The sequence below is a fragment of the Natator depressus genome, chromosome 26 (genome assembly GCF_965152275.1).
Source record: "Natator depressus isolate rNatDep1 chromosome 26, rNatDep2.hap1, whole genome shotgun sequence".
NCBI lineage: Eukaryota > Metazoa > Chordata > Testudines > Cheloniidae > Natator > Natator depressus.
Genome location: NC_134259.1, coordinates 14,924,071 through 14,949,928, shown reverse-complemented (window position 1 = coordinate 14,949,928; position 25,858 = coordinate 14,924,071). Strand labels below are relative to the sequence as shown.

General features: G+C 44.9%; 1 protein-coding gene across 1 annotated transcript; it reads right to left on the bottom strand.

Annotated features, from left to right (window-relative positions):
* Positions 1 to 1,075: 1,075 nt before the first annotated feature.
* On the bottom strand, positions 1,076 to 17,812 carry H2AZ2 (H2A.Z variant histone 2). The gene is made up of 5 exons (XM_074940345.1): positions 17,667 to 17,812; positions 5,751 to 5,828; positions 4,367 to 4,480; positions 2,683 to 2,812; positions 1,076 to 1,220 (listed from the first exon to the last, which is right to left on the bottom strand). Exons 1-5 carry the CDS (start codon positions 17,667 to 17,669, stop codon positions 1,159 to 1,161), a joined length of 387 nt encoding a protein of 128 aa, XP_074796446.1. The 5' UTR covers positions 17,670 to 17,812; the 3' UTR covers positions 1,076 to 1,158.
* Positions 17,813 to 25,858: the final 8,046 nt, after the last annotated feature.

The following is a 25,858-nucleotide window of genomic DNA, read 5'->3' as shown; positions in this document are numbered from 1 at the left end:
ATGAAAATTTTACTCTGGAACAACTTTGAGGCTTAGAAGGGAAGTGAGACAGACACCCATCTGATTTATCCACAGCACACTGGAAAGTAGCTTGCGATGCTGCCACTCTACTCTTTCTATTTTGACAGCTGAAATCACTTGTGGGTCAGGGCAGAGTCACCACTACCATGATAAGCTGTTCTTCATGGCTAAGAAAATAAGTAAGCTTTTGTAAAATAAATAAATAAATAAATAAAAAACGAAGAGTTATCACAGGTCTCTAGGGTGTTGTGTTAATCCACACACATACTGGACATTTTAAATGAATAGAAAACGTATCTGTGATCCTTACTAGTGACAACAGGTATATTTAAAAATGGAAAATGCATTCTAGCATTGAGGTCAGCCCCTCCATTTACCTGTCAGCAGCAGCGATAGCAGAGCTGCTATCAGAAACAAAGTCAAATAGTTTCTTCCTTTAGATAACTTGTGGTGTCCTCAGCTCTTGCAAGGCACCTGGAACCCTGAATTCAGATATTGGCAGGTAAGTGAGAGAATGATTTTTCAGCGACATTAAGTAAATTAAAATTTAAAGTAGCAAATCTATTTTGTCACTATTTTAAAAGCGATAGCATTTCCCATTAAATAGATTCCTACACTATAGGCCAATTCCGTTTTTTTTCGCACCATTAAAAGTTTACCCATTTGCTACCAAGATTGCCCATGCCATTCAACCAGTTATATTACAAACCATCCAAGTGAAGGAGTAACGGACGTGGCTGATCGAAAGAGGGAAAGAACTTTTGCCTGTACACCTAGTCCAGTGGAGTCTGAGGGAACCAGCTTCACAGAGAAGTTGTGAAGTCTCTACTACATGATTTTTGCACCTGAACACCACATGAGAGCAAATTTTGTAAAAAATGGTTTATCAGTTCCATTTTTGTATAAAACACACGGGAGAAACCTAGCCAATCAACACACGAATTGCTGCCACATGACAAGATACTTTTTGTCAAACTTTGAATCTAAAGAACATACAAATGTTTTCTCATGTCTACAGTCAATTGTCTATGCTCTTCCATTTAACTATTTCTTAAAAAATTCCACATATCCCCATATTTCTTCTGTCCCAGTTACAGTACAATGACAGGGAGGAAGAGGGTTGGTTAAAACTCCTCTCTATGCAGTTTTCTGCTGTCCCTTCTTTCCAATCAGAGACTTATGGATGTGAGGGATTACACCTGCAAAGAGAACAATGGATTAGAATAGTGGTGCACAGGACATTTTTCAGAGTAAGTTCTGTTAGTTCAAAGATTTGTTCATTGTCTGAATAGCTAGAAAGCTTTCAATGTTCTGTTCTCTAAGTTTTCCACATTTTCTTGTTCTTTGACTATACTAGAATTCCCCGGTAATAATGCACATTCTCCAGTTGTAATTTCATCCTACCCCAATGGATCCCACCTTATCATTTCAATCGTAGGTTTGTTGATCCAACAGCCCATTTCTAAGCTGTAAAAGCTAAAACGGAAGTTGTAAGGGTACATAAAACAGACATAATTAAGTAGCCCTCTTCTTACTGCTAAGGCTGATTATGGCTAGGTCTGCAGCTTGAGCAGTGCAGACACTGCACGCTCAGCTAGCACAGGGCAGAACAGCAGTGCAGATGGAGAGGCACTGCTTAGACAAGTGGAGAACAGGTACGCCAGAACCCTAGAGGACGTATCCAACACGGCTCTCTACATGCGTAAGTAGTACCTCCCACATCTGCACTGCTATTTTCCTGCAGCATACTGTCCTGCCGCCAGAGCCTTTCCCCATCGCAGTGAAAAGTTCAGGCAGCAAGGAAAGGCTCTGGCATCTCCCCACTGCCTTTACTTGCTGCAGCGAAAGGCTCTGGCAAGCTCTGCACTGCCAAAGCCTCTCCTCACTGCCTCCCCCAAGCAGAGCCTTTTACGGGTGCGTGTAGCTACACAGTACAGAGTGGATGCAGCCTGCTTTTCACTGCAGCACGTAGCTATGTGTACCCTGCACGCCACCAGGTATATCCCAATATTCCACTTATCTCAACAGAACAGCCACATAAGGAAAACACAAAGGCATGGATGCAGCAACAGAAGAGTTAAGTAAGACCATTCATTTAAGTCTCACAAATTACTGCAGGCTATTTTGTCCAGTATAGAATTACAATGAACTCAATATTGTTATTACACAATATATGAAGAGCACTTCTGTGAAGCTTAGTCTTCTTCCTACCTAGACTACCTACCTCATACAGCCCAGTTCTATCTGTAAGGAAAGTTCCAGTAGTCAGGGTTATAAAGAGGGAGGGTGGAGAGAGAAGGTGCAATCCTAGGATCTTTGATAAAAGTGAAACACCCAGATTTCCCTCAATTTATAGTTACTTTAAGTTTAATGCTCATGGAAGGTGCTGAGTGGATTATCCTCAGAATATGCACTACAAGGAGAGAATAATTCAGTGACCCATCCAGTCCTCTCTCTCGGAAACTGCCAAATTTCAGTTGTTATGATGTTTAAATGGAAACAGATACAAATCTGGCCAGAATGTCTGCCATTATTGATCTATGTGAAGTAGTGTGACAGAAGAAATTAAAGTGACTTTAACTTATTGTCTGTTACCTTCCTTGCAGTTGGCTGTCCACTTTTGTATCAACCCAATCAGTTACAAAGCCCAACTATACATACCTCCACCAGCAATGGTAGCTTTAATAAGGGAATCCAACTCTTCATCCCCACGAATAGCAAGCTGCAAGTGACGAGGAGTGATACGCTTTACTTTGAGATCCTTGGAGGCATTACCTGCCAACTCCAGCACCTGACAAATTAGGAGGCTATTTTAGTAAGAGTTAGACCTGTTAAAGTTTACAGAAAGCAAAATGTGGGGTCAGCTGGAACATGAAATCATGAACAACTCTCTCTTAGGTACTTACATGATGCCCATTACTGCAGTATGAGAGTGCCTCAATATCTAATGTATTTATGCTCACAACACCCCTGTGCAGTAGGGCAGTGCTACTATCCCCATTTTACAGATGGGAAATTCAGGCACAGAGACACTAACCAATTTGACCAACGTCACTAAGGGAGTTTGTGGCACAGCAGGGAATCGAATCCAGGTCTCCCAAGTCCTAAGCTAGCACCGTAGCCACTGGACCTTCCTTCCTCTAACCATTCATTGATTCCAAGGCCAAAAGGGACCAATGCGATTACTTAAAATTTTACACCTTATTGCCAGTCTGAATTTGTCTAGCTTCAACTTCCAGCCATTGGATTGTGTTGTCTGCTAGACGGAGGAGCCCATTATGAAATTTGTTCCCCATGTAGGTACTTACAGGCTGCAATCAATTCAACCCTTCACCGTCTTTGTTAAACTAAAATAGTTTGAGCTCCTTAAGTGTGTCACTATAAAGCATGTTTTCTAATCCATTAATCATTCTCATAGGTCTTATCGGAACTCTCTCATTTATCAACATACACCTTGAATTGTGGATGCCAGATCTGGACACAGTATTCCAGCAGCAGTAGCACAGTGCCAAGTATGGAGGTAAAACCACCTCTACCCCTCCTTGAGAGTCCCTGGTCTCTGAACTGCTTTAGCCCTTTTGGCCAGTGTTACACTGGGAGCTCATGTTCAAGTGATTATCCAACATGACCTCCAATTTTCTTCCAGCGTCATTACTTCCCAGGATACAGTCTCCCATCTTGCAAATATAGCCTACACATGCTTTGTTCATGGCACCCACTCACTGTTTAGTTACAATAAAAAAACCTATTCTGGACAAACAAGATATACCTAGGATGGCTTGCCTTTAATATAAGTGGCCTTCATCCATTAGTTATAGATTTAAAGGTCCAATTGTCTTTTAACCAATTATCCAGTGTATTTTTTGCAGTTGACATAGCTTATGGAGAACTAGACTGATCTACTTAGTCAGTTTCACTTTTAAGCTCCTATGCAACATCTCAAATCTGCACAAACAGGTCACAATCAAGTTTAAAAAATCCTGTGTGTTAAAATGAAGTTTATTAGGTTTTTACAAAATAAGAAGCCAAACTTCGTGGGCCTAAACAGATTTTCCAATAGTTTAATCAACTCTTTGCATTTACAGAGTAATGCATTAGATATCACCCAGCTTAACCAACTGGAGGAAAAAAACCCCAACTATTGGCAATATTAAAATCTAAATGACATGCTGCTTAGTTTCTACCACATACATTTGGAAGAAAATTTGAGAGAGAAACTGTTTGCTGCTATTTGTTTAACTTGATTTATCCTAACAAATTACATAAACAGAATTATATCCACCTACCTATCCCTCTATTCTGTCATGTGCAACGTAGTTTTGACAGTGGTTACTTCAAAACCTACCTCAGCAGTGAGATACTCAAGAATTGCAGCACTGTACACTGCAGCAGTAGCACCAACTCGCCCATGACTCGTAGTGCGAGTCTTCAAGTGTCTGTGGATACGACCCACTGGGAACTGAAGTAGAAACATTTGTTAGGCACTGAGATCAAAGTCTACGCTGAAGCACTAAATTCTTGCCTAATGTTGATTAATGTCTATAATAATCTGGTGTAAGAAATGTAAATGGAGTAAAAACTTACTGAAGTAGAATACTGGATTAACCCCCACAGTGAATACAAATAAATGGCGAGCTTATTTTCAATGGGACTGGCGAGTTTTACATCTCTAAATTTTCCTCAAGAGGGACACCTCTGAAAAGTATGTTAGTTTAAAGTCAGGATTAAGTTACACGGCCTTTACATACTAGTCAGTCAAGTGTCAAATCACATACAGGGTTTGTGTTGTAAGAAGCCAAAACTTTTTAAGAAGCAGATCTGTAGTACTAAAGAGATTACACTGTCAAATCAGCAGAATAATTTACATAAACCATGCAACAGAAGAGTTTTTACTGACTACTGCCAGAACTGTCTGAATTCACTCTACAACCAAGGAAGTTCCAATACAGAAAGTTACATTTTACAATTAAGTTTTTGGTCACATGGGTGGGAGTGAACTTTAAACGGTACCAAGCAGGCATAGGAACTTATTGAATAGGCACAGCAGACTGTTTGTACTTATCATAGCATACCAGGGTTGGAAGGGACCTCAGGAGGCCATCTAGTCCAACCCCCTGCTCAAAGCAGGGCCAATCCCCAATTTTTGCCCCAAATCCCTAAATGGCCCCCTCAAGGATTGAGCTCACAACCCTGGGTTTAGCAGGCCAATGCTCAAACCACAGAGCTATCCCTCCCCCAATATATAGTGCTGTGTTTCCAAAGTACTCTGGAAGTATCCAAGTTAATCCCAACAACAACCCTATAAGGCTGGTAAGTAACAACAAATATTAATATGACAGACAAAAATTGACACAAGTACTATTTGGGGGCAAATAATACATTCAAGGCTTTTAAAGTAGTCTGATCAATCATTATATTTAGTTACAAATGTGTGACAAATACCAAAAAAATTCAGAGTATTGGGAATTGTAAAATTTAACTCATGTTAGAGGGTCAGAGTAGCAGGAAAAAGCATGACTGAAACCTTAGCATTTGATTTTGTAGTTGTAAGTATTCATGCAAAATTTCATAATAAAGCTAGAAGTGCATTTCCATTTTCCTTCCACCTCCCCTCCCCCGAACCTGCTCCACAAAAATGAAAGTTTTACTTAACAAGATTAATTATTGTATTCAAAATTGTAAACACTAAAGCAATACATAAAGTAATACATGATTTAGCACCACTTTACCTGCAGTCCTGCTCTTTGTGAGCGAGAAACTGCCTTCGCCTTGGCCTTTCCACTGTCCTTTCCAGCCTTGCCACCAGCCTGAATAAAAGAGCAATATTAGAATTAAGAAAGCAAGTCTGTGCACAGAGGACAAAAATCTGCACTGCTTCACCTCACCTCCACCTTCACACTTAAGGATCCAAGAGTCTTACCTCTTCTGCTCAAACTTGGAAAATTTATCCCAAAAAAGATTGAGGAACATCCCTTTAAAACAAGTCACTTTTGTATACAACAGTTGGATATGCAATGTCTTGAGAGAAACTCCCAAATATGCTTCACTGCAAACTTTCCTCAAGCATCAAGAGTTCTCTATATTAAAATACATGAGCATGAAGGCGTGACTATTTAGTTGCACCTAACTTTCCAGGTCTGCCGCTGCTTAAAAATATTTACATAAGAAGCTGTAACCAAACCCACTCAATACATTTATTCCTAGAGCCAGAAAAATTTGAGAACACAGACATGCTATTTCAAAAGTAAGTACTTATTCTGATATAACAGCTTGTTAGCAGACAAGAATCTTAAGCACTTCTATTCTACTTCAGCTTTCAGAGTAGCAGCCGTGTTAGTCTGTATTTGCAAAAAGAAAAAGGAGTACTCGTGGCACCTTAGAGACTAACCAATTTATTTGAGCATAAGCTTTCTTGAGCTACAGCTCACTTCATCGGATGCCTTTAGTGGAAAATACAGTGAGGAGATTTATATACACACAGAACATGAAAAAATGGGCGTTATCATGCACACTGTAAGGAGAGTGATCACTAGCTCATCTTAAGTGATTGCACACTGTAATCACTTAAGATGAGCTAGTGATCACTCTCCTTACAGTGTGCATGATAACGCCCATTTTTTCATGTTCTGTGTGTATATAAATCTCCTCACTGTATTTTCCACTGAATGCATCGGATGAAGTATAATAGCTCATATTTCAAATATATATATTTCATATAATAGCTCATATTTCAAAAATCTGCACATAATAGCTGTATAATATGTATCATATACAACTGTATAATAGCTGTATGCTCATATAAATTGGTTAGTCTCTAAGGTGCCACTAGTACTCCTTTTCTATTTCAGCTGTAATTTTCCACAATGAATTTTCATGAATTAGCTGATCACCTAATGGATATTCTTACCTGAACTATTTTATTTGGCTGAATAGGTGATTTTGTCTGACAATCTCAAGAAATCTAGAGACTGACCCAACCCCCTCCAGTTTTTGTTATACCAAACTGCTCACCATGCAATTATGTTGATAAATTACCAGAGGTGTAGAACTGGGGTGGTGGTGGTGAAAATTCACAGATTCCAAGCTGATTCCAAGGATCATCTAGTCTGAGCTCCTATTAACAGGCCATAGAACTTCCTCAAAATTTCTAGAGCATATCTTGATTTAAAAATAGTCTGTGATGGACAATCCATCCCAACTCTTGATAAGTTATTCCAATGATTAATTGCTCTTAGTTAAACATTTACACCTTATTTTCAATCTGTATTTGTCTACCTTCAACTTCCGGCCACTGGATTGTGTTAGACCTTTCTCTGCTACACTGATGAACCTGTTATCAAGTATGTGTTCCCCATGTAGGTACTTAACAGACTAATCAAGTCACCCCTTAACCTTCTCTTTGTTAAACTAAATAGATTGAGATCCTTGAGTCTATCACTATGAAGCATGTTTTCTAATCCTTTAATCATTCTCCTGGCTCTTCTCTGATCGCTCTCCAATTGATCTCATTGAATTGTGCACATCAAAGCTGAATAAAGTATACCAGCAGCAGTCACATTAGTGCCAAATACAGAGGTGAAATAACCTCTCTACTCCTACTTGAGATTCCCGATTAGTCCTTCTGGTCACAGCACTGGACTGGAAGCAGATTATCCACCACAAGCCCTACATCTTTTTCACAGATACTGCTTCCTATGGTAGAGTCCCCCCACTTATAAGTATGGCCTACATCTTTGTTCCTAGATGTATACATTTAGACATTAAAGCGCCCATTGTTTGCTTGTGCCCATCTCATAGAACTGTCTGGATTGCTTGGTATCTTCATTGTTTACCACTCTCCCAAACTGTGTCATCTGCAAGCTTTATCAGGGATGATTTTATATTTTCTTCCATGCCATTAATAAAAAATGTTAATAGTATAGGGCCAAGAACCGATACCTGCAGGATCCCACTAGAAACACACCAGTTCAGTGATGAATACCCATTTGAGAGAAGGTGCATCTCCCACCCCTGCACACACCACATATAGCCAGATGTTAACCTTTTTAGCAAAGTCATCCAACCCTACTAAAATAATGCTCTCTTCTGCCAATGCTGTGAACTAGATTCACTTGTAGCATGGATGCAGTGTGGCCTACCGGATAGAGAACTGAACTGGGACTCCAGACAGGAGACAAGGTTCTATTTCTGCTCTGCCACTGGCCTAGTGGGTGACTATGGGCAAGTCACTTCACCTCTATGCCTGAGTTTCACCATCTTCAAAATGGAGATAATGTTTACCTCCTTTATAGAGTGCTCTGAGATCGACTGATGAAGATATGCATTATTGGGTTGAAAGAGTAGTTTTGATGTTCCTGGCTCTTTTGGAAAGCAATGAGCATGCAACTTTCGATTCACCTACGATTTCCCTCCTCCTCCGTTAAGCCACTTTTCAAAACAGGAACATTGTTCCCACTTAAAGAAAAATATCTACCTCCACACTAAGGAAACCCACTACCTAACCATCTTTAGCTTTCAACAGCAGCTAAGATAAATGAAAGTGTTGAACAACATATATCCTTAAATTTAGTGTAATACTCCCAAAACTAGACAGGTCTGTAAGTGTAAAGTGTCATCTCATCAACTTGCGCATGCCTGGTAGACTGCCTAATAACTGTCTAAAATCTCAACCACTTCTTTCACTCCCCACTGAATTACAAAATACAATAGTACTTATTACCTGCCAGGGAAAACTACTGTCTTGACATAGTCCCACCTCTCCCAGACCCAGTTATGATGTACGGGGTGCAACATTTCTTTCCCACTACCCTTTAATATATTTGGGCAGTTTATCAATTTATTTAAATGAGACATCACCAACCAGAAATCTAAGCAAGCTGTAAATATCTGAACCCTATATCTACCCCAACTATCCTTGCCAATTTACATTAAAAAAAAATCATTGCATCACAGTCTTCACAAAGTGTTGTCAAATCCATACAGGTAAATGGATTGAAAAAGGGTCTCTTCCCCTTGCGTGTCCCTGTCCCCCTATTTTTCTTCCACTACTACTTGTAACATTAGTAGGTAAAAAGTTTTCTAACAGAAGTATGATTTTTAAGTTGTGTCCCTTTAAGACTAGTCCTCCTACTTTTATTTCCTTATAAAAGGTATGATAAATTTTTATTTCCTGTTGCCACCCAACAGTTCCATTATTTTTCAGGAGGTGGAAACATTTAAAAAATGCAGGGCCGGGTTTGTATATAATAAACTACGTGCACAGCTACAGTTTAGACTAGATCAGCTTTATCTACTCAAGGTGGGGGAGGGGGGAGAAAAAAAATCAGATGACTTTATATACTGATTTATTAATCTTCGAGTCCCAATTGCTACTGTCAGAAAAATGAGTAAAAACCAGAACAAAGTTCTTTCAGAGAGATTTATAGGAAAGGTACGAGTAAATTTGCTATTTGGGACTACTGATTTCAAGGATTACCCTCTTGTCACCCTAAAGTAGTAAAGTTAGGGTTAGGGAAACTGAGGAATCCCCCTAAACCAGGCTTTTAATAGAAACATCCCTGAAACTTACCATGCAATGACTGCCACTGCCCCATAATTAGCGTAATTTCCCTTTGATCTCATCTCTTCATATATGTACACATTACATTTCATTACATATAAAAAAAAAATCTGAACTCCACTTTTCTGTGAGCTGCACAACATTTTGGGGCTATTAACAAATGAACAAAGAGGGGATTTACAAGTTTCCCCACAAACTCCTAAAGAAAACTAAATTAAATCTTCCACACACATGGACTCAAGTGACAATGGAAGTAATTGTGGAGTCAGTTAATAACTGTAGATAGGACTGGATAGAATGTTTCTTGACTAGGAATTGCTAAGGACTAACTGGCCAAAAACTAAAACATTCAGAAATATTAAGTTCCGCTAAAATTGGGAAGATTGCAGCTGGCCCAGAATTTCCACTGGCATTGTACCATATTACTACAGTGGGGAAACAGCTTCACAATGAAGTAAAGAGAACAGGGATATTATGAAACATATTATAGTAGTCTAACCAGAACCTTCAAGCCATACTGTGAAGTGGAGGGTGCTCTGACCTGAGTGCCACTTTCAGATAGCTACTATTTGAAAGTGGCACTCAGGTCAGAGCACCCTCCACTTCACCGTATGGCTTGAAGGTTCTGGTTAGACTACTTGTCAAAGAGGACTAAGGAATACAGATGGAGTTAAAAAACTGGATGACATTTTCCATTCAACATTCCACATCCACAGAGGGAAAGAGAACTCCCTGACCAAGATAGAGCTTAAAGTTTATATAGCTAATGTCCATGCAGACTACATTAAAGGGTCATTACCAGCTTGAAATCTAGCCTATTTAAGAAATTATTAGAAGTCCCCCCACTAATTTTTGATACTTAAAAATATTTTTACACACACACAGGATCAGGAAAGACAAAAAACAAAACCTGCATAAACAAGGGAAAAGGACTATACAAAGAAAACAGTAAAAGTGACCAGAGCACAAAACTCAGACAAAATCTGAGGGTTTTTTTTTTTTTAAACTGACGTTATCTAGATATCTTGGGTACTTATATGGCCCAATCTATCATATCTGTGAGCCTCACAATCTTTAATGTATTTATGAGGTAGCAAAGTACTAGTCTCTCCATTTTACAGATTGGGAATGATGGCACAGAGACTAAATGACTGTCAGAGGTCACACAGGAAGCCTCTGGTAGAGCTGGGAATTGAACCATGGTCTCCAGAGACCTAAGCTAGTGTCCTAACTAGTGGGCCAGTCCTTCTCTACCCCTTAAAAAAAATGTATCCTGCTCAAGTAGAGATCTCTTGGAGACAAAACACGATCAACACAACAATGACTTACATTAAACATGCATAGTATTTTGGTGATTAACATGTGAGAAGCACCACTGTTTAAGCAAGTGCAAAGTCTTCACACCTGTGTATAGTAATTTGGTAGTTTAACAAATACTGTTCCTGCTCCAGATGTTACAGTGTTAGGCAAGTTAAGCTAGTTTAAAGACTGAAAAGGTTAAGAAGAGAAGCTGTGTTTGGAAACGCTCATATTTGAGCAACTGTTGCCACACACATGCATTGTATGTTAGGCCAGGTCTATGCTACCAGCACTTTGGCAACATAGCCATAACACCAAAGCACTCCTAGTGTTTATGCTGCTTAAGAACATAAGAATGGCCATAATGGGTCAGATCAGTGGCCCATCAAGCCTGGTATCCTGTCTTCCGACAGTGGTCGGTGCCAGTGCTTCAGAGGGCAATTATCGAGCAACCCATCCTGTCATCCACTCCCAGCTTCTGGCCATCACTGGTTTAGAGATGCAACCCCATGCTGTGTGTATCCTACCTCAGCTAATGGATACCCTCCATGGACTTATGGACCTACCCTCTATGAACTTCTCATTCTTTTTTGAGCCCAAGTTATACTTTTGGTCTTCAAAACATCCTCTGGCAAAGAGTTCCATAAGTTGACTGTGCATTGTGTGAAGTACTTATGTTTGTTGTAAGCCTGCTGCCTATTAATTTCATTGGGTGACACCTGGTTCTTGTGTTATGTGAAGGGGTAAATAACACTTCCCTATTCACTTTCTCCACACCATTCATGATTTTATAGACCTCTATTCGCAAAAAGAAAAGGAGTACTTGTGGCACCTTAGAGACTAACCAATTTATTTGAGCATAAGCTTTCGTGAGCTACAGCTCACTTCATCGGATGCATACTGTGGAAAGTGTAGAAGATCTTTTTATACACACAAAGCATGAAAAAAATACCTCCCCCCACCCCACTCTCCTGCTGGTAATAGCTTATCTAAAGTGATCACTCTCCTTACAATGTGTATGATAATCAAGGTGGGCCATTTCCAGCACAAATTCAGGGTTTAACAAGAACGTCTTGGGGGGGGGGGGGGGAGGAGTAGGAAAAACCAAGGGGAAATAGGTTACCTTGCATAATGACTTAGGCTTGAATAGGGACTGGGAGTGGCTAAGTTAATTGTATCCAATTTGCAAATGAATTCCAATTCAACAGTTTCTCGCTGGAGTCTGGATTTGAAGTTTTTTTGTTGAAATATCGCAACTTTCATGTCTGTAATCGCGTGACCAGAGAGATTGAAGTGTTCTCCGACTGGTTTATGAATGTTATAGTTCTTGACATCTGATATGTGTCCATTTTATTCTTTTACGTAAGAATTCTTTTACGTCTCTAAGGTGCCACAAGTACTCCTTTTCTTTTTGCAAATACAGACTAACAAGGCTGTTACTCTAAAATATATCTGCTGGACCACTCATGTCCATATACTTGCTGACACTCTCAAACCATTCCAACAGATTGGGGAGATATGATTTCCCTTGACAAAAACCACACTGACTCTTCCAACATACCATGTTCATCTATGTGTCTGATCATTCTGTTCTTTACTATAGTTTCAACCAATTAGCTTGGTACTGAAGTTAGGCGTACCAACCTGTAATTGTCAGGATCGTCTTTGGAGCCTCTTTAAAAAAGAAAAATCAGTATTACAGTAGCTATCCTCCAGTCTCCTGGTACAGAGGCTGATTTAAGCGATAGCTTACACAACACAAGTAGTAGTCCTGCAATTTCATATTGAGGTCTTTCAGAACTCTTAGGGTGAATACCATCCAATACTGGTGACTTCTTATTGTTTAATTTATCAATTTATTCCTAAACCTCTTCTACTGACAGCTCAGTCTGTGACATTTCCTCAGAACTGTCACCTAAAAAGAATGGCTAAGATGTGGGAATCTCCCAGACATCCTCTGCTGTGAAGACTGGTGCAAAGAATTTATTTAGCTTCTCCGCAACGGCCTTGTCTTCCTTGAGTGCTCCTTCAGCTTATAGTGGAAAGGCTGCTTTTGCCTGTACAACTTATTCCAGACCCCACACAAGAGCAAAATAAGTTATACCAACAAAGGTACAATTCTGCCAGGACATCTATGTCAGTGAGAGATCACAACTCTTCATACCCCTGACCAATTTAGCTGTGCCAGCAAGAGAGTAGTATAGTCCTGACCTATTTTACTATAGAAGAGGACAAATGTATATAAAAATCAGTAAAGTTTTCAGAACGTCAGTGCTCTCTAATCCTGACCACTAGTCATTCTTCTGGCAAAGAATGACTAAATGAGACTTTCTTCCAAAACAGTCAGTTCTATCCCTTAAAGAAAAAGGCCACTGATTATAAATTGTCTAAATTAGCTATCCAAACTATAACATTTTCAAAACAGTTTACCTGTCATAGATTTGCCATTTACATGCCTGTGAAGGTGGCTGTTTTCGGTTTAATATCAAATAGTACTGAGTCAGCTTTACCATTAGAAAGGACCAGAAATCAAAATTTCAAAGTTCGTTGTAAGACGTTTTAGTTAATCCTTTGAAACCAATTTCTGTTGCTTTCTAGTAGAGAAGCTCAACCTCTATTCTAGTTTTCATAAAATTGTCAAGATGGCAGGTTCTTGTCTGCTCATTAGTGCGTACTATATTTGGCATGTGAAGTCAACTAGTCAAAAAAAATCCACTAGATCATTCTGAATACATCCCTTGACATCTGACATTTTTTAGGGCACAAATAAGGCTCCACCACCCATCTATCTTGGGCTACACTTTGCATGACCGCTATGCTAAGTTCCATAAGTTCTCTCTCTAAGTAGCATCCAGAGGGATTCTTTCAGTTGGCTCCTTTACCTACAAGATTTATCCTACTCACCATAGGTGCTCAAACGGCACACGGGATTTGGAACGGACATGGGTTGGCCAGAGAGGGTTGAAACTTTGCAGAAGTTCAAGACATACAATAGCTTTGAGGAATAAGACTAAGATAGAATATAGCAAGGTTTCAGATATAATACTTCCACTTGGGTCTTGCAGTTTCTGAGCAGAAGAGCAATGATTTGTCTAAAAAAAGTCTCTTGTTTCATCAGTGAAGCTGCATTTAAGGAGCCCAACCAATGAGCAGGCAAACTGTCTTTGCTCTGCTTGGTTTCTGAGTGCCAATCCACAGCAAAGATTCAGGAGCATAGCTGATAATTCCACCTCTATTTAAGTGTACAGAGAACATGTAATAGCCATAGAGCTGTTCTATCAGAATGAGTACACCACCTGGTTGCTGAGGTTGTTCACCAGGATTTGAATCTTAGGCAGTTAAGTCACACCTCCATCACTCAAGGTTGTCTGCAGAATCAAGATGACTATAACATTGGACCAAGTTTTCTTCACTATCATAGTGAGACTTTACTTTTTTGAAATCTAATTTCTACAGAAACAACAAAATACCTCTCAAGGGAATCTCACTATAAGCCACAGGTAAACAAATGCTTAAGCAGGATTTGCCTACCTTAGTAATTTACACTTTGTAATTAAAACAGTTCTTTGTACTGGCATTTTCCTTTAGTACAGGTTGCAAGCCAAGTTTGCCATTACCATACCCACAGCCCAGGAGCAATGACTTGGAAAGTAACCTCAGTACTAAGCATAAGTGACAATTACTATCATTAGGCTAATTTAAAGTACTTAGAGTAACAGCCGTGTTAGTCTGTATTCGTAAAAAGAAAAAAGAAAAGGAGTACTTGTGGCACCTTAGAGACTAACCAGTTTATTTGAGCATGAGCTTTCGTGAGCTACAGCTCACTTCATCGGATGCATAGCATATCGTGGAAACTGCAGAAGACATTATATACACACAGAGACCAGTTTTGTTTCATGGTCTCTGTGTGTATATAATGTCTTCTGCAGTTTCCACGATATGCTATGCATCCGATGAAGTGAGCTGTAGCTCACGAAAGCTCATGCTCAAATAAACTGGTTAGTCTCTAAGGTGCCACAAGTACTCCTTTTCTTTTTTCTTTTTAAAGTACTTAGATGGTGGAATTCAAGAGGAGTAATGGTATTTTCCTATTCAGGAGAGCAAAAAGACTTTTGCTTTTGGATTTAGAAATTTACATTTTTCTTGCAATCTTAATGGAGTTGTAATTAACATGTTTTATCGTTTAATTTAAACATCTCCTGTGCAGGATCACTGTTCAGCACAACTCTGGAAACAATGTTTGCTGAGTGAAGCTGATGTTCCAGCAGAGACAGAACACAGTGTTTTTTTCCCCCTCTTTCAGTTCAAGAAAGTTGTTTGGTTTAAAAGAATTTTCAACTATTATATGGAATCTACTAAGACAACACATAACTCCTTACCTGCACAGCCACATTCTAGCATTTAAAGAGGAAAAAAAACAACCCCCCTGCAAAACGATCAAACTTTAGCCCTAATCTTATGTGACAATTACTTTAAGTCTCAGAGTGAGTCATTTGAGCGTGTTTTATTTCTGCTTTTATACATTTTGAAGAAAGAGGAAGAGTCTCAGTACTAAGTGTTATTTTCTTAAGCAATAAATCTAGATATTCAGTCTTTTCTAACCACCATTCTAAACTTCCTCAGGTTATTTAGGCACTGCCATGGGTGAAGTTTGATGTGCAATAAATATTTTAGTGTCTTGTGACACTATGGGGCTCTCTTACCCTATTGATATTACGTATTAAGTCCAAGATAAGGACTAGGCAAATAAATATCAGCACTTCTCTGGGAACCGGTGAATCTTTCCAGATCAATGGCCACCCCAAGGAAAGCAGCATTTAAAATCTGGTAAATCCCTGTATTCTACTAACCATCATGATTATGCTACTAGAAGATATTCCTAGAATATGCTGCTACATTTAACCTGATGTTGTGTTTATAATATTGCTTGTTTACAACATAGTAGCAGTGCCTCACTTAATTTGACACTGCATTTAATAATACAATTTGTTAATCATTTGCCAAAAGCTAGGAGATGAGATCATCATACAAAATTAAACTCAAGGACAATTTCTTAAACCTTGCAAAGCACTCCTACTTTAACGCTTACAATTACATCCCTTTGCTTTGGGTCAGGAAAGGCCATACGCACAAAAGGGAAAATGCCCATAAAATACAGCCTGTAGAGAGCTCCTTGAGACTATTTTGATTAATAATGAAATCTGCAATTAAAAAATGAATTTTCAGTTCTCAAGACAGAAGCAAATATGGTGATGTGCATTTTTATTTAAATAAGTCTATACAATCTAGGTGCAGTTCTCAAGCTTCTGCACGTTCCCAATGTAATCTTGTTCAAAGTTATTCCTGCCATAAGTGTGCAAAACCCTGTATAAACATTAATGTCAACACTCCCATGAGGCTGGTAAGTACTATCCCCATTTTACGGATGTGAAAATGGTTGTAGTTTCCATGAGTTTGAAATTCAAGGTCACAAGTTCGCAACAGAACAGTCTTCCCTCACCATCCTGTGCTCATTTGTCCAGATTCTGTACCACTTAATGGGGTTACAGCTTTCTTTAAGAGCCATCACTGAACTGTAATTTGACAGTGAGAAGATCATCAGTGGAATACAGAATAGATATTAACTCATGTCTAGAAATTAAACTTGAATACTGTGGTCTAATAACTTTGAGCAATGACATCCTGCTCGTGCTATCATGGTCCCGGACCCATGGGTTTCACTACCTTAGGCAAAAATAACTCAGACTTTTCTAGCATTACCTACTCCATTAAAGGAAGACAATGTTTAACTGCAGAAGACAGTTAAAAATGGTTAGTTTCTTCCAAGACCCTCAATCCAGAAAAAGTTTCAAGGAAGTTACCTTAAGACTATTTACAACCAATGCAATTTCAAAGCCACATGTGGTAGAAAGCAAACTTTTTGAAAAAGCATAATTCATGTATAAGAGAATCAAGTAAACTTTATTTATGTAATCTCCCTCTTGAGTTGGCTCCTGGAAGCCTGATCAGAGAGGGCCGTGCAGTTATTAATTAGCAATCACATACAGCTTTGCAGCCAGAGATTTGCAAAGAGAGCAGGCATCCCTACTATCTGAAGGGAGAGGATACAAAAATAAGCTTGTCCGAAGGTTTTTTTCTACCCTAAGTTCCCTGTGTATCACGTGCAGTTTTGAAACTCTTCAGATTACTTCCTACAACCTCCTTCGAGCCTAGAGTCCTTGGGCAGCTACCGCTTCCGCAGCGGGGAAAGAGCGGTCACAGCCCCCTGCCCGCTGGGGTTGCGCGGCCGGGAGCCGCTGAAACACCAGGTGACGGTCGCAGGGCTCGACGGGGGTGGGTCACCGCAGCCCGGCCGCGCGGTCTGACAGCCGAGGGCAGGGCCGCTGCCCGGGGGGGTGGGGGGGGGGTCACCAGCCCGCCGCCCCGGGCCGGCTCCCCAGCGCCAGGAGCGCGCTCGCCCCCGCCGGCTGGACTTGCACCCGCTCCCCCCGGGAGGCGCGCGGCCCGGCTGCTTTGGAGACGCTTCCGCGGGACGCGGGCCCCACTCGCCTGCCTAGGAGTCCCGAGGCGCCCGGCGCGATCGCGGCCCGAGGCAGCCGGAGGGGGGCGGCTCGGCCGCCCCGCGCGACCCCGCCACGGGAGCGAGGGCAGGGGCGCTCCACGCCTAAGGGACCCCGCGGAGCCAGGTGCCCTCTCTCAGCGCTGCTGCTTTGGAACCGGGCGCAGGCACCCGGCACTTCCCGCCAACAGGAGCCCGTCCGGGTCGGCCGCCGGCCCCATCCCTCACCATGGTTTCGCCGCTGCCGTGTGAGGTCCGGTCCCGATTCCGCCGCGCTGGAGCCGCCTCAGGAGCCGCGAGACAATAAACCGCCTGAGCGCGAGGAGGGAGCCTGGCCTGCCGCGGCCGCTCCAAGCCAATCAGGCCGCCCCATGCTAGTTTGAACCTCCCGCTCCGACCAATCCCGCCATCGCTTCTTGCCTCCTCGGCTAGCTGGTCCCGCCCCGCGGCCCGTTTAACGGCTGTTTTTCATTTGCACACGGCACGCAGGGGCGAGGGAAGTGAGGCCGAGGGGGCTCGGCGTGGGAGGGAGGAATGGGAGAGTGACGTGACCAGTGGCCAATAATAGCAGCAAAACAGTCGTCGGAAGGCGGGGCTACACGAATGACTGCTCTCGCAGCCAATGGAAAGAACAGAAAGTTTCCCGCCCATTCTCTCCCCTTCCCCCAACTTGTTTGTTTGCGCTCGGAAAAAATGGAGGCTGAGGTTCCCGGCGGAGTCTCCTCCCCGGCCGCCCACGTAGAAGAGCACTGCTTACCCCCCGCATACACCCCTCCTCCCCGCAGCGGGAACCGAACCCCAATCTCTGCCCTCCGCTGCGCAGGATGGGCCACCCCCTCCCACCCTGCCATCTCCCCCCTCACAGCCCCTCCACTGCCACCTGGGGGGCAGCCCCGAACCCCCCTCTGTACCCCCCCCTTCAGTGGGGCATCCACCAGCCCCCCATACACCCGCAGCTCCAATATTCTCCCCCAACTTCTACAGGGTGGGGAACCTGCAGCCTCAACGGATGTGACCTTCCGCCCCTAAAGGGTGCCGGCCCCGCCCCTTAAGAGGTGCCCGCCCCACCCCCAGGCAGAGGCCCCGCCCCCTAAGGGGTGCCCGCCTCACCCCCAGGCAGAGGCCCCGCCCCCTAAGAGGTGCCCGCCCCACCCCCAGGCAGAGGCCCCACCCCTATCACCTCATCTATGTAGCAGCCCCCAAGATGCCTTTCCATCTACACAGGTAGGTTCCCCACCCTGGCACAATTATTACATATTTGCATTGCCTGCGCACCCAGGCCTCTCTCAGGCTCTGGGCTCACAGTGCTGGGCTCTGTACATGTCTGAAGAATACACACCTGGTCCGTGCCCTCACTGCGCTTCTCCTTGGGACAGACAAGTGCCATAGAAAGGGTGGGGGCAGAGCAATACAATGACATTTGCACATTTCTGTTTACTATTATTATATACATCATGGTAGCACCATCTAGAGGCCTCAGCTGGAATCAGGCTCCCACTATGCCAGGTGCTGTACAAACATGGTAAGAGACAGTTTCTGACCCAGGGAACTGATAATAAATAAATAAGACTGGGTGGGAGGAGACGGGACTTGTCCAAGGTCAATGGCCCAGTCAGGAGTAGAACACAGATCTCCTAGTGCCTAGTTTGTTGCTCTACTCACTGGATCACACTGTCACCAAGTTTCTTTTCATTAGATGTGCCACCCTCACCCAGAAGGGGGCGCACATCTTCTAGTATGTACCCTCTCCCCTAATATGTCCCACTCTTGATGGAGGGTGCCCAAACTCACACAAAGGTGGGTCTGCCCAATATGTATCCCTCCATCACACATAAATGGAATAGGGTTGCCAACTTTCTAATTGCACAAAACTGAACACTTTAGCCCTGCCCCTTCCCCGCCCCTTCCCCAAGGCCCTGCCCTCTGCTCACTACATTCCCCCTCCCTCAGTGGCTCACTCTCCCCACCCTCACTCACTTTCACTGGGCTGGGGCAGGGGGTTGGGGTGCGGGAGGGGGTGAGGGCTCTGGCTGGGGGTGCGGGCTCTGGGGTGAGGCCGGTGATGAGGGGTTTGGGGTGCACGAGGGAGCTTCAGGCTAGGGGGTGGGGCAGAGGGGTGGATTCAGGGTGTGGGAGGGGGCTCTGGGCTGGGGTGCAGGGGGGTGAGGGGTTCATCTGGGGATGCAGGCTCTGGGGTGTGGCTGGGGATGAGGGGTTTGGGGTGTACGAGGGAGCTCTGGGTTTGGGGGGGCTCAGGGCTGGAGCAGAGAGTTGGGGCTCGGGGTTGGGGCACAGGCTTACCTCCGGCAGCTCCCAATCAGCGGAACAGCAGGGCTAAGGCAGGCTCCCTGCCTGGCCTGGCTCCGCGCTGCACCCCGGAAGCGGCCAGCAGGTCCAGCTCCTAGGCGGGGGGGCCATGGGGCTTCGCGCACTGCTCTCGCCTGCAGGCACCGCTCCCATTGGCCACGGTTCCCGGCCAACGGGAGTGTGTAGCCGGTGTTTGGGGTGGGGGCAGCACGTGGGGCCCCGTGCCCCCCGGCCTAGGAGCTGGACTTGCTTGCTGCTTCCGGGGCACAGTGTGGAGCCAGGACAGGCAGGGACTAGCCTGCCTTAGCTCCGCACCACCGCCAACTGGTCGTTTAATGGCCCGGTTGGCAGTGCTGACCGGTACTGCCAGGGTTCCTTTTTGAGCGGGTGTTCCAGTTGAAAACCAGACACCTGGTCACCTTAAAATGGAAGGCTTTCTACTATGTGCCTCTTCCCCGAACCCCACTGTGACAGGGGTTCCTGGGATGCAACCTGGACTGTGGGACTGCTGTGCCCTCCAAACCCACCAGCCTGGGCTGTCCCTCACAGTGTGATGCTGATGTCAAGCTACAACCTCTGACAGGCACTGCACTTACCACCCACAGGCAGGGCCACACCCAATTGAGTTACATGAATGGTCTCCCAGCCACTCATGAACCACCAATAAAGAGGCCTCAGCCTCATGCAGTGTTTTTTCACACCCCTGACCAATAAAAGTGCTAGTGTAGACAAAGCTCTGCAAAGAGACTTTAGGTCCGAGTGTGCAATATTCCAATTTGCCTGACTTACGAAGTCCCACCTAACTCACATACACAACCCATAAAGGCTAAAGTCCTACTGCAAAGTGATCTGCCCTGGAACACGTAGTCTGCACTGTCTGGGCCTTGGCAAGCTTGTCTGAGTGGTGTGTAACACCAGGAGCTGTTAATGCCAAGGGTGACCCTTGTGAGAACAGGTGATGGGACTGTCTCAGCAAATGGCCCAACTTCTCTATTACAAGAAATCAGCACGACTGCAAATCTCACCCCCTTCAGAACAAAATGTAAGGCAGGGCTTTCCCCACAATAATAAATTCCTGTCTGCGCTGTGCACCCTCTCCTTCTGTCTGGGGAAGAGAGAACCAAAGACCATGTAGTAAATTCACTTCTGCCATGATGCCCACAATGTGCCCAGCTGACAACAGCTAGAGGTGATGAGCCACCCGCACTGTTTCGCTGGGCTGAGGTAAGGTTGTGGTACCATTTCTTTGCCCATCAAGCTCTCCCCATCGCTTTGTTTTCTTTGTCCACCTGCTACATTCTATTGCAACCTAGCTTGTAAGCTCTTTGGGGCAAGGGATTAGTATCTGTACAGTGACTAGCTCAATGCACCATTGGTCACTGACTTGGGTCTTTAGGCATTACCTATTATTAGTGTTAAGATGATAAACTGCGTGTAATTCTATGAGGCTCTCAGGTATCATGGAGGTGGACATGGTGTATGGTAAATGCTAAAACTCCATGAGCCAGCCCACACTGCTCAAAAAGGACTGCTGCATGCTGGGGCTTGTAGCACGAGGTGGGCCACGCCTTCGGTACTAACGATGGGGGTGGCTGGCTGCAGTGTATTCCAGCTGACGCCATGTAAGTAGGGTTCCGGTTCCCCCACCTCTGTCCCGCAGGCGCCAGGAAAGCTGCCAACACAGCACCTTGGCTGGGCAAAGTTTAGAATTGCACATAGGCCACACCTAACTTCTATCGAATGGAGCGAATTACAGCCATCTGCCTTTTTAACTGGGGCTTGGAGGAGGGAAGAATTTGTTTTTAACTTCTGTTGATGAGAACCTTTTATATGAGAACACCTTTCCAGCTGGCACCTCAGTAAGTAAGGTTAAAGTGTGTACTTTTCCCATGCTTGTGGATGTTGTCCAGGATTCCCACGTGGTACCAGATCAGTCCAGCCCCTGAAATACACTAGAATGTATCTAAAGATAGTATTTAAAAAAAAAAAGCTCTAGTCAGTTGCAAACAAAAACCCCACACGAGTGACCCCATGCCCTAACTTTCAAGAGTCAGACATTTTGCCTCTCTTACAGGACCTTTTTGTGTGGGAGAGTGGCATTTTCAGGCTCTCAGGCCTGTCACAAAAGTGTCCGTATTTTTGGCATCACTGCACTCTTCAAAGTGACAGATAAACTGGGTCAGGAATGGAGAGGTAGATCCGATCCAGACAAATCGCAAATAATCACGGAAGTTAGGACTGGGAAAGGTCTGTTAAATCATCTAGTCCAGAGGTGGGCAAACTACGGCCTGCGGGCCACATCCGGTTCACGGGACCGTCCTGCCCGGCCTTTGAGCTCCCGGGCTGGGAGGCTCAACCCCGGCCCCTCCCCTGCTGTCCCCCCTCCTCTGCAGCCTCAGCTCGCTGTGCCATGAGCACTCTGGACGGCGGGACTGCGAGCTCCTGCCAGGCAGCGCGGCGGCGTGGCTGCCAGACATGCTGCTCTAAGCACCATGGTAAGGGGGCAGGAAGCGGGGGGGTTGGATAAGGGGCAGGGGGTCCTGGGGGGGCAGTCAGGGGACAGGGAGCAGGGAGTAGTTGGATGGGGCGGAGGTTCTGGCGGGGGTGGTCAGGGGATGGGGCACGGAGGGGTTGGATAGGCGTGGGAGTCCCAGGGGGCATGTCAGGGGGCGGTGGTGCGGATAGGGGTCAGGGCAGTCAGGGGCAGGGAGCAGGGGTGGTTCGATAGGAGGTGGGGTCCTGGGGGGGTGGTTAGGGGTAGGGGGTCTGGGTGGGGGTGGTCAGGGGACAAGGAGCGGGGGGGTTGGATGGGTGGGGGATTCTGAGGGGGGGGCAGTCGGGATGGGAAGTGGGAGGCGGCGGATAGGGGGCAGGAGCCAGGCTGTTTGGGGAGGCACAGCCTTCCCTACCCAGCCCTCCATATGGTTTTGGAACCCTGATGTGGCCATCAGGAAAAAAGTTTGCCCACCCCTGATCTAGTCCGTCACCCTGCAAATGCAGCATCGGTCCCAATACATTTACTGTTTTATCCACTTTTGTTTGAGAACTGGCAGGCAATTGGATTTCCACCACATCCCTACGGAGCAATTATTCCACAGCCAATGACAGGAAAGTTTCCTGATAGTTCGGCCTAAGTTTTATGTTTCTTGACTGCATCACACTAAAGAACTCTACTCCTTCCTTGATATTTACACCTGGCAAATTCGTGCCCCCTCATGTGCCCAAGAATACCTTCAGGTTGGAAATGAGAAGGTTTCTAACCAGCAGAGGAGGGAAGTTCAGATACAGCCGTCCAATAAAAGCAATGGGGGCCAGCAACCTAACTAATTTTAAGATGGAGCTTGATAAATTTACGAATGCCTCCCTCACTCTTTGTTGTCATTGCTCATTAAGTTATGTCTTCCCCATTCTGCTGTTTGTGAAGTCCCATCCCCAATAATGTGCTGTCTAATTATAACCTGTGCTTAGTTCGTGTGTGTGAAGTCAAACATTCAAAAATTAGGAAGTGCCAGAGCTAAGGTTGCCCGTGCAACCTTAATTTCTCTCCTCCCCCTACATGCACCCTGCATATGCATTCTGATCATCTTTAATTATCAAATACTTGTTCTTTCACAGACCCTTGCTTTATTCAGTGCACAGGACAGACGGTGCTCACTGAATGAGCAGCTAGATCATATTTTGTTTTGTTCAGTATGTTTGCATTGGCCTTATTTACTGCAGTCAATTCACACCCTACTCTGAATGCAGAATTATTGGTTTCCTCCTGGGCATTTCTATGGCGCTTGTCACTATAGTATCTGAGGGCTTCACAAACATTAATTAATTCATTTTTACAATGCCCCATGAGGTGACGGGTGATATTATCCCCATTTTACACTGAGAGAATTGAGGCAGAGAGTGATAGAGGTCACAAGTATCCACTGATTTAGGGTGCCCAATCTTAGATGCCTGAGTTTTCAGAATATTTAGCTTTTTATAACACTTTATATGCTCAGAGCACAGCTCCCGGAGACTCCAGTTGCAGTGTGAATGCTCAGCACTTCTGCTAATCAGACCCCAGGGTCTCAAGTTAGGTGCCTAGAAATTAGGTATACAATTAGGGACCATATGTGAAAAGTCTGGTTTATATGACTTGCCCAGCATCATGTAGGAATGCTGTGGCAGAGGCAGGGATAGAAGCCTGTTCTCTAGGGTGACATGAGACCATCCTTTTACCATGAGACCATCCTTTCTCTTCTTGCAATCCCCTGCCTCATTTACTACACACTTCCCACCTCAGTGTCCCCTTCCGGTTGCCTGATTTTTACCCTATGACCCTCACTGCCATCCCTGCGTTTTCATTTGTTGTCCCCTGCAATTACTTGTCCTGGGTCCTTTGGCCCCACCCCCTCAGTGAGCTTAGTTCCCACTATCTCCCAGCCTCACATATAGGTACGCACTTTCCACCTCCTCCAACAATCGAGCAAGGGGCCCTAGAGATAACAGCCTCTTCACTACACAGCCTTGATTCCTTGCTGGAACACAATCCATCCTGTGCAGAGTACGAGGCAGGGGTCCTCTGGAAAAAGTAATGGCTGGTCAGGTGATTAAAGACAGCCCTAATGCATGGACACGAGGGAGCTGAATGACGGTGCACTGGCAACCTTAATTCTGGCATCTCCTAGTTTTTGAATGCTTGAGTTTGTAACTTTAATGGTCTTTTAACCCAGTTTTTAGTGGCTAAGTCCCTATGTTGCTGCAAATACCAGCACAAAAACCAAACGGAGACCCCCACGGACCATCAGCAGGGTTGGAGCCTTTAGATCCACAGCACAGACCTCTGCCATTTGAAGCAAGGGAGTAACTGACAGCTGTAGTGTGAGGTGTCATCCTCTCTGTGGAGGAGCCACTGACTCCAGGGAGCGAGGCACCCACCTTGCCCGGGGGTTTCCCAGCGATTTGCTAACAGCAGAGGAACGTTCAGACTCATGGGTTCTACACCAGGTTCTGCAAGGGAGTTTCTCCAGGGGGCACAGCCCTTTCTGTCCCTGCCTCCCTTCCACGACCCCTTTTGCACCTGCCCTGTGTCAGTCACGGCAAGTCTCAAACCCAGGCCAGGAGGTTGCTGCGTGTAAGAGCCTTAACCTCTATGCCACCATACAGCAAGGCCAGACCAGGACACTGAAGTGGGATCATTGGACTAGCAACAGACTCTTGATTGGCCAGCTCAGCATAAAGCTTCCCTTTCCTACCGCACCCTTTGTCTGAGCACCTAGTTGCTAGGCCTGCTGTGCTGACCAGACCCCAGAGAGCAAGTTCCTGCCTCCTGGCCTGGTTCCTGGGCCTGTTTCCACACCTTGTACTTGGTTCCTGCTTTCTCATCCCAGACCCCTTGCTCACCCAGTCCCTCTTGTCCTCTGGGCTTCTCATCCAATCTCAGTCTTCACCCATTCCTGGCTCCCAGTCCTAGTTTGCTTGCCCAGCCAGTCTCAGTCCCTGCTTCCCCCCAGCACCAGTCTTTTCCCACCCCCACAAGGCTTATTGTTCCAATCTGTTCCCTCTCTTGCCCCCTCCCAGTTTGTTCTTGTCCCCTCTGCATTCACCCGAGGTTGCTGCTCTTTCTCCTGGGTGCCTGGGTAGTGATCAATGGCTCTATGTCTAGTTGGCAGCCGGTATCAAGCGGAGTGCCCCAAGGGTTGGTCCTGGGGCTGGTTTTGTTCAATATCTTCATTAATGATCTGGAGGATGGTGTAGACTGCACCCTCAGCAAGTTTGCAGATGACACTAAACTGGGAGGAGAGGTAGATACGCTGGAGGGCAGGGATAGGATACAGAGGGCCCTAGACAAATTAGAGGGTTGGGCCAAAAGAAATCTGATGAGGTTCAGCAAGGACAAGTGCAGAGTCCTGCACTTAGGACGGAAGAATCCCATGCACCACTACAGGCTGGAGACTGAATGGCTTGGCAGCTGTTCTGCAGAAAAGGACCTGGGGATTACAGTGGATGAGAAGCTGGATAGGAGTCAGCAGTGTGCCCTTGTTGCCAAGAAGGCCAATGGCACATTGGGCTGCATTAGTAGGAGCATCGCCAGCAGATCGACGGACGTGATCGTCCCCCTCTATTCGGCTCTGGCG

What these genes read in the sequence shown, in the direction of transcription:
- H2AZ2 (XM_074940345.1), bottom strand. An exon ending in CACAAAGAGCAGGACTGCAG is followed by an intron (nt 4,481 to 5,750) that starts GTAAAGTGGTGC and finishes TTTCTACTTCAG; the next exon opens with TTCCCAGTGGGTCGTATCCA. An exon ending in AGCTACCATTGCTGGTGGAG is followed by an intron (nt 1,221 to 2,682) that starts GTATGTATAGTT and finishes TTCTCTTTGCAG; the next exon opens with GTGTAATCCCTCACATCCAT.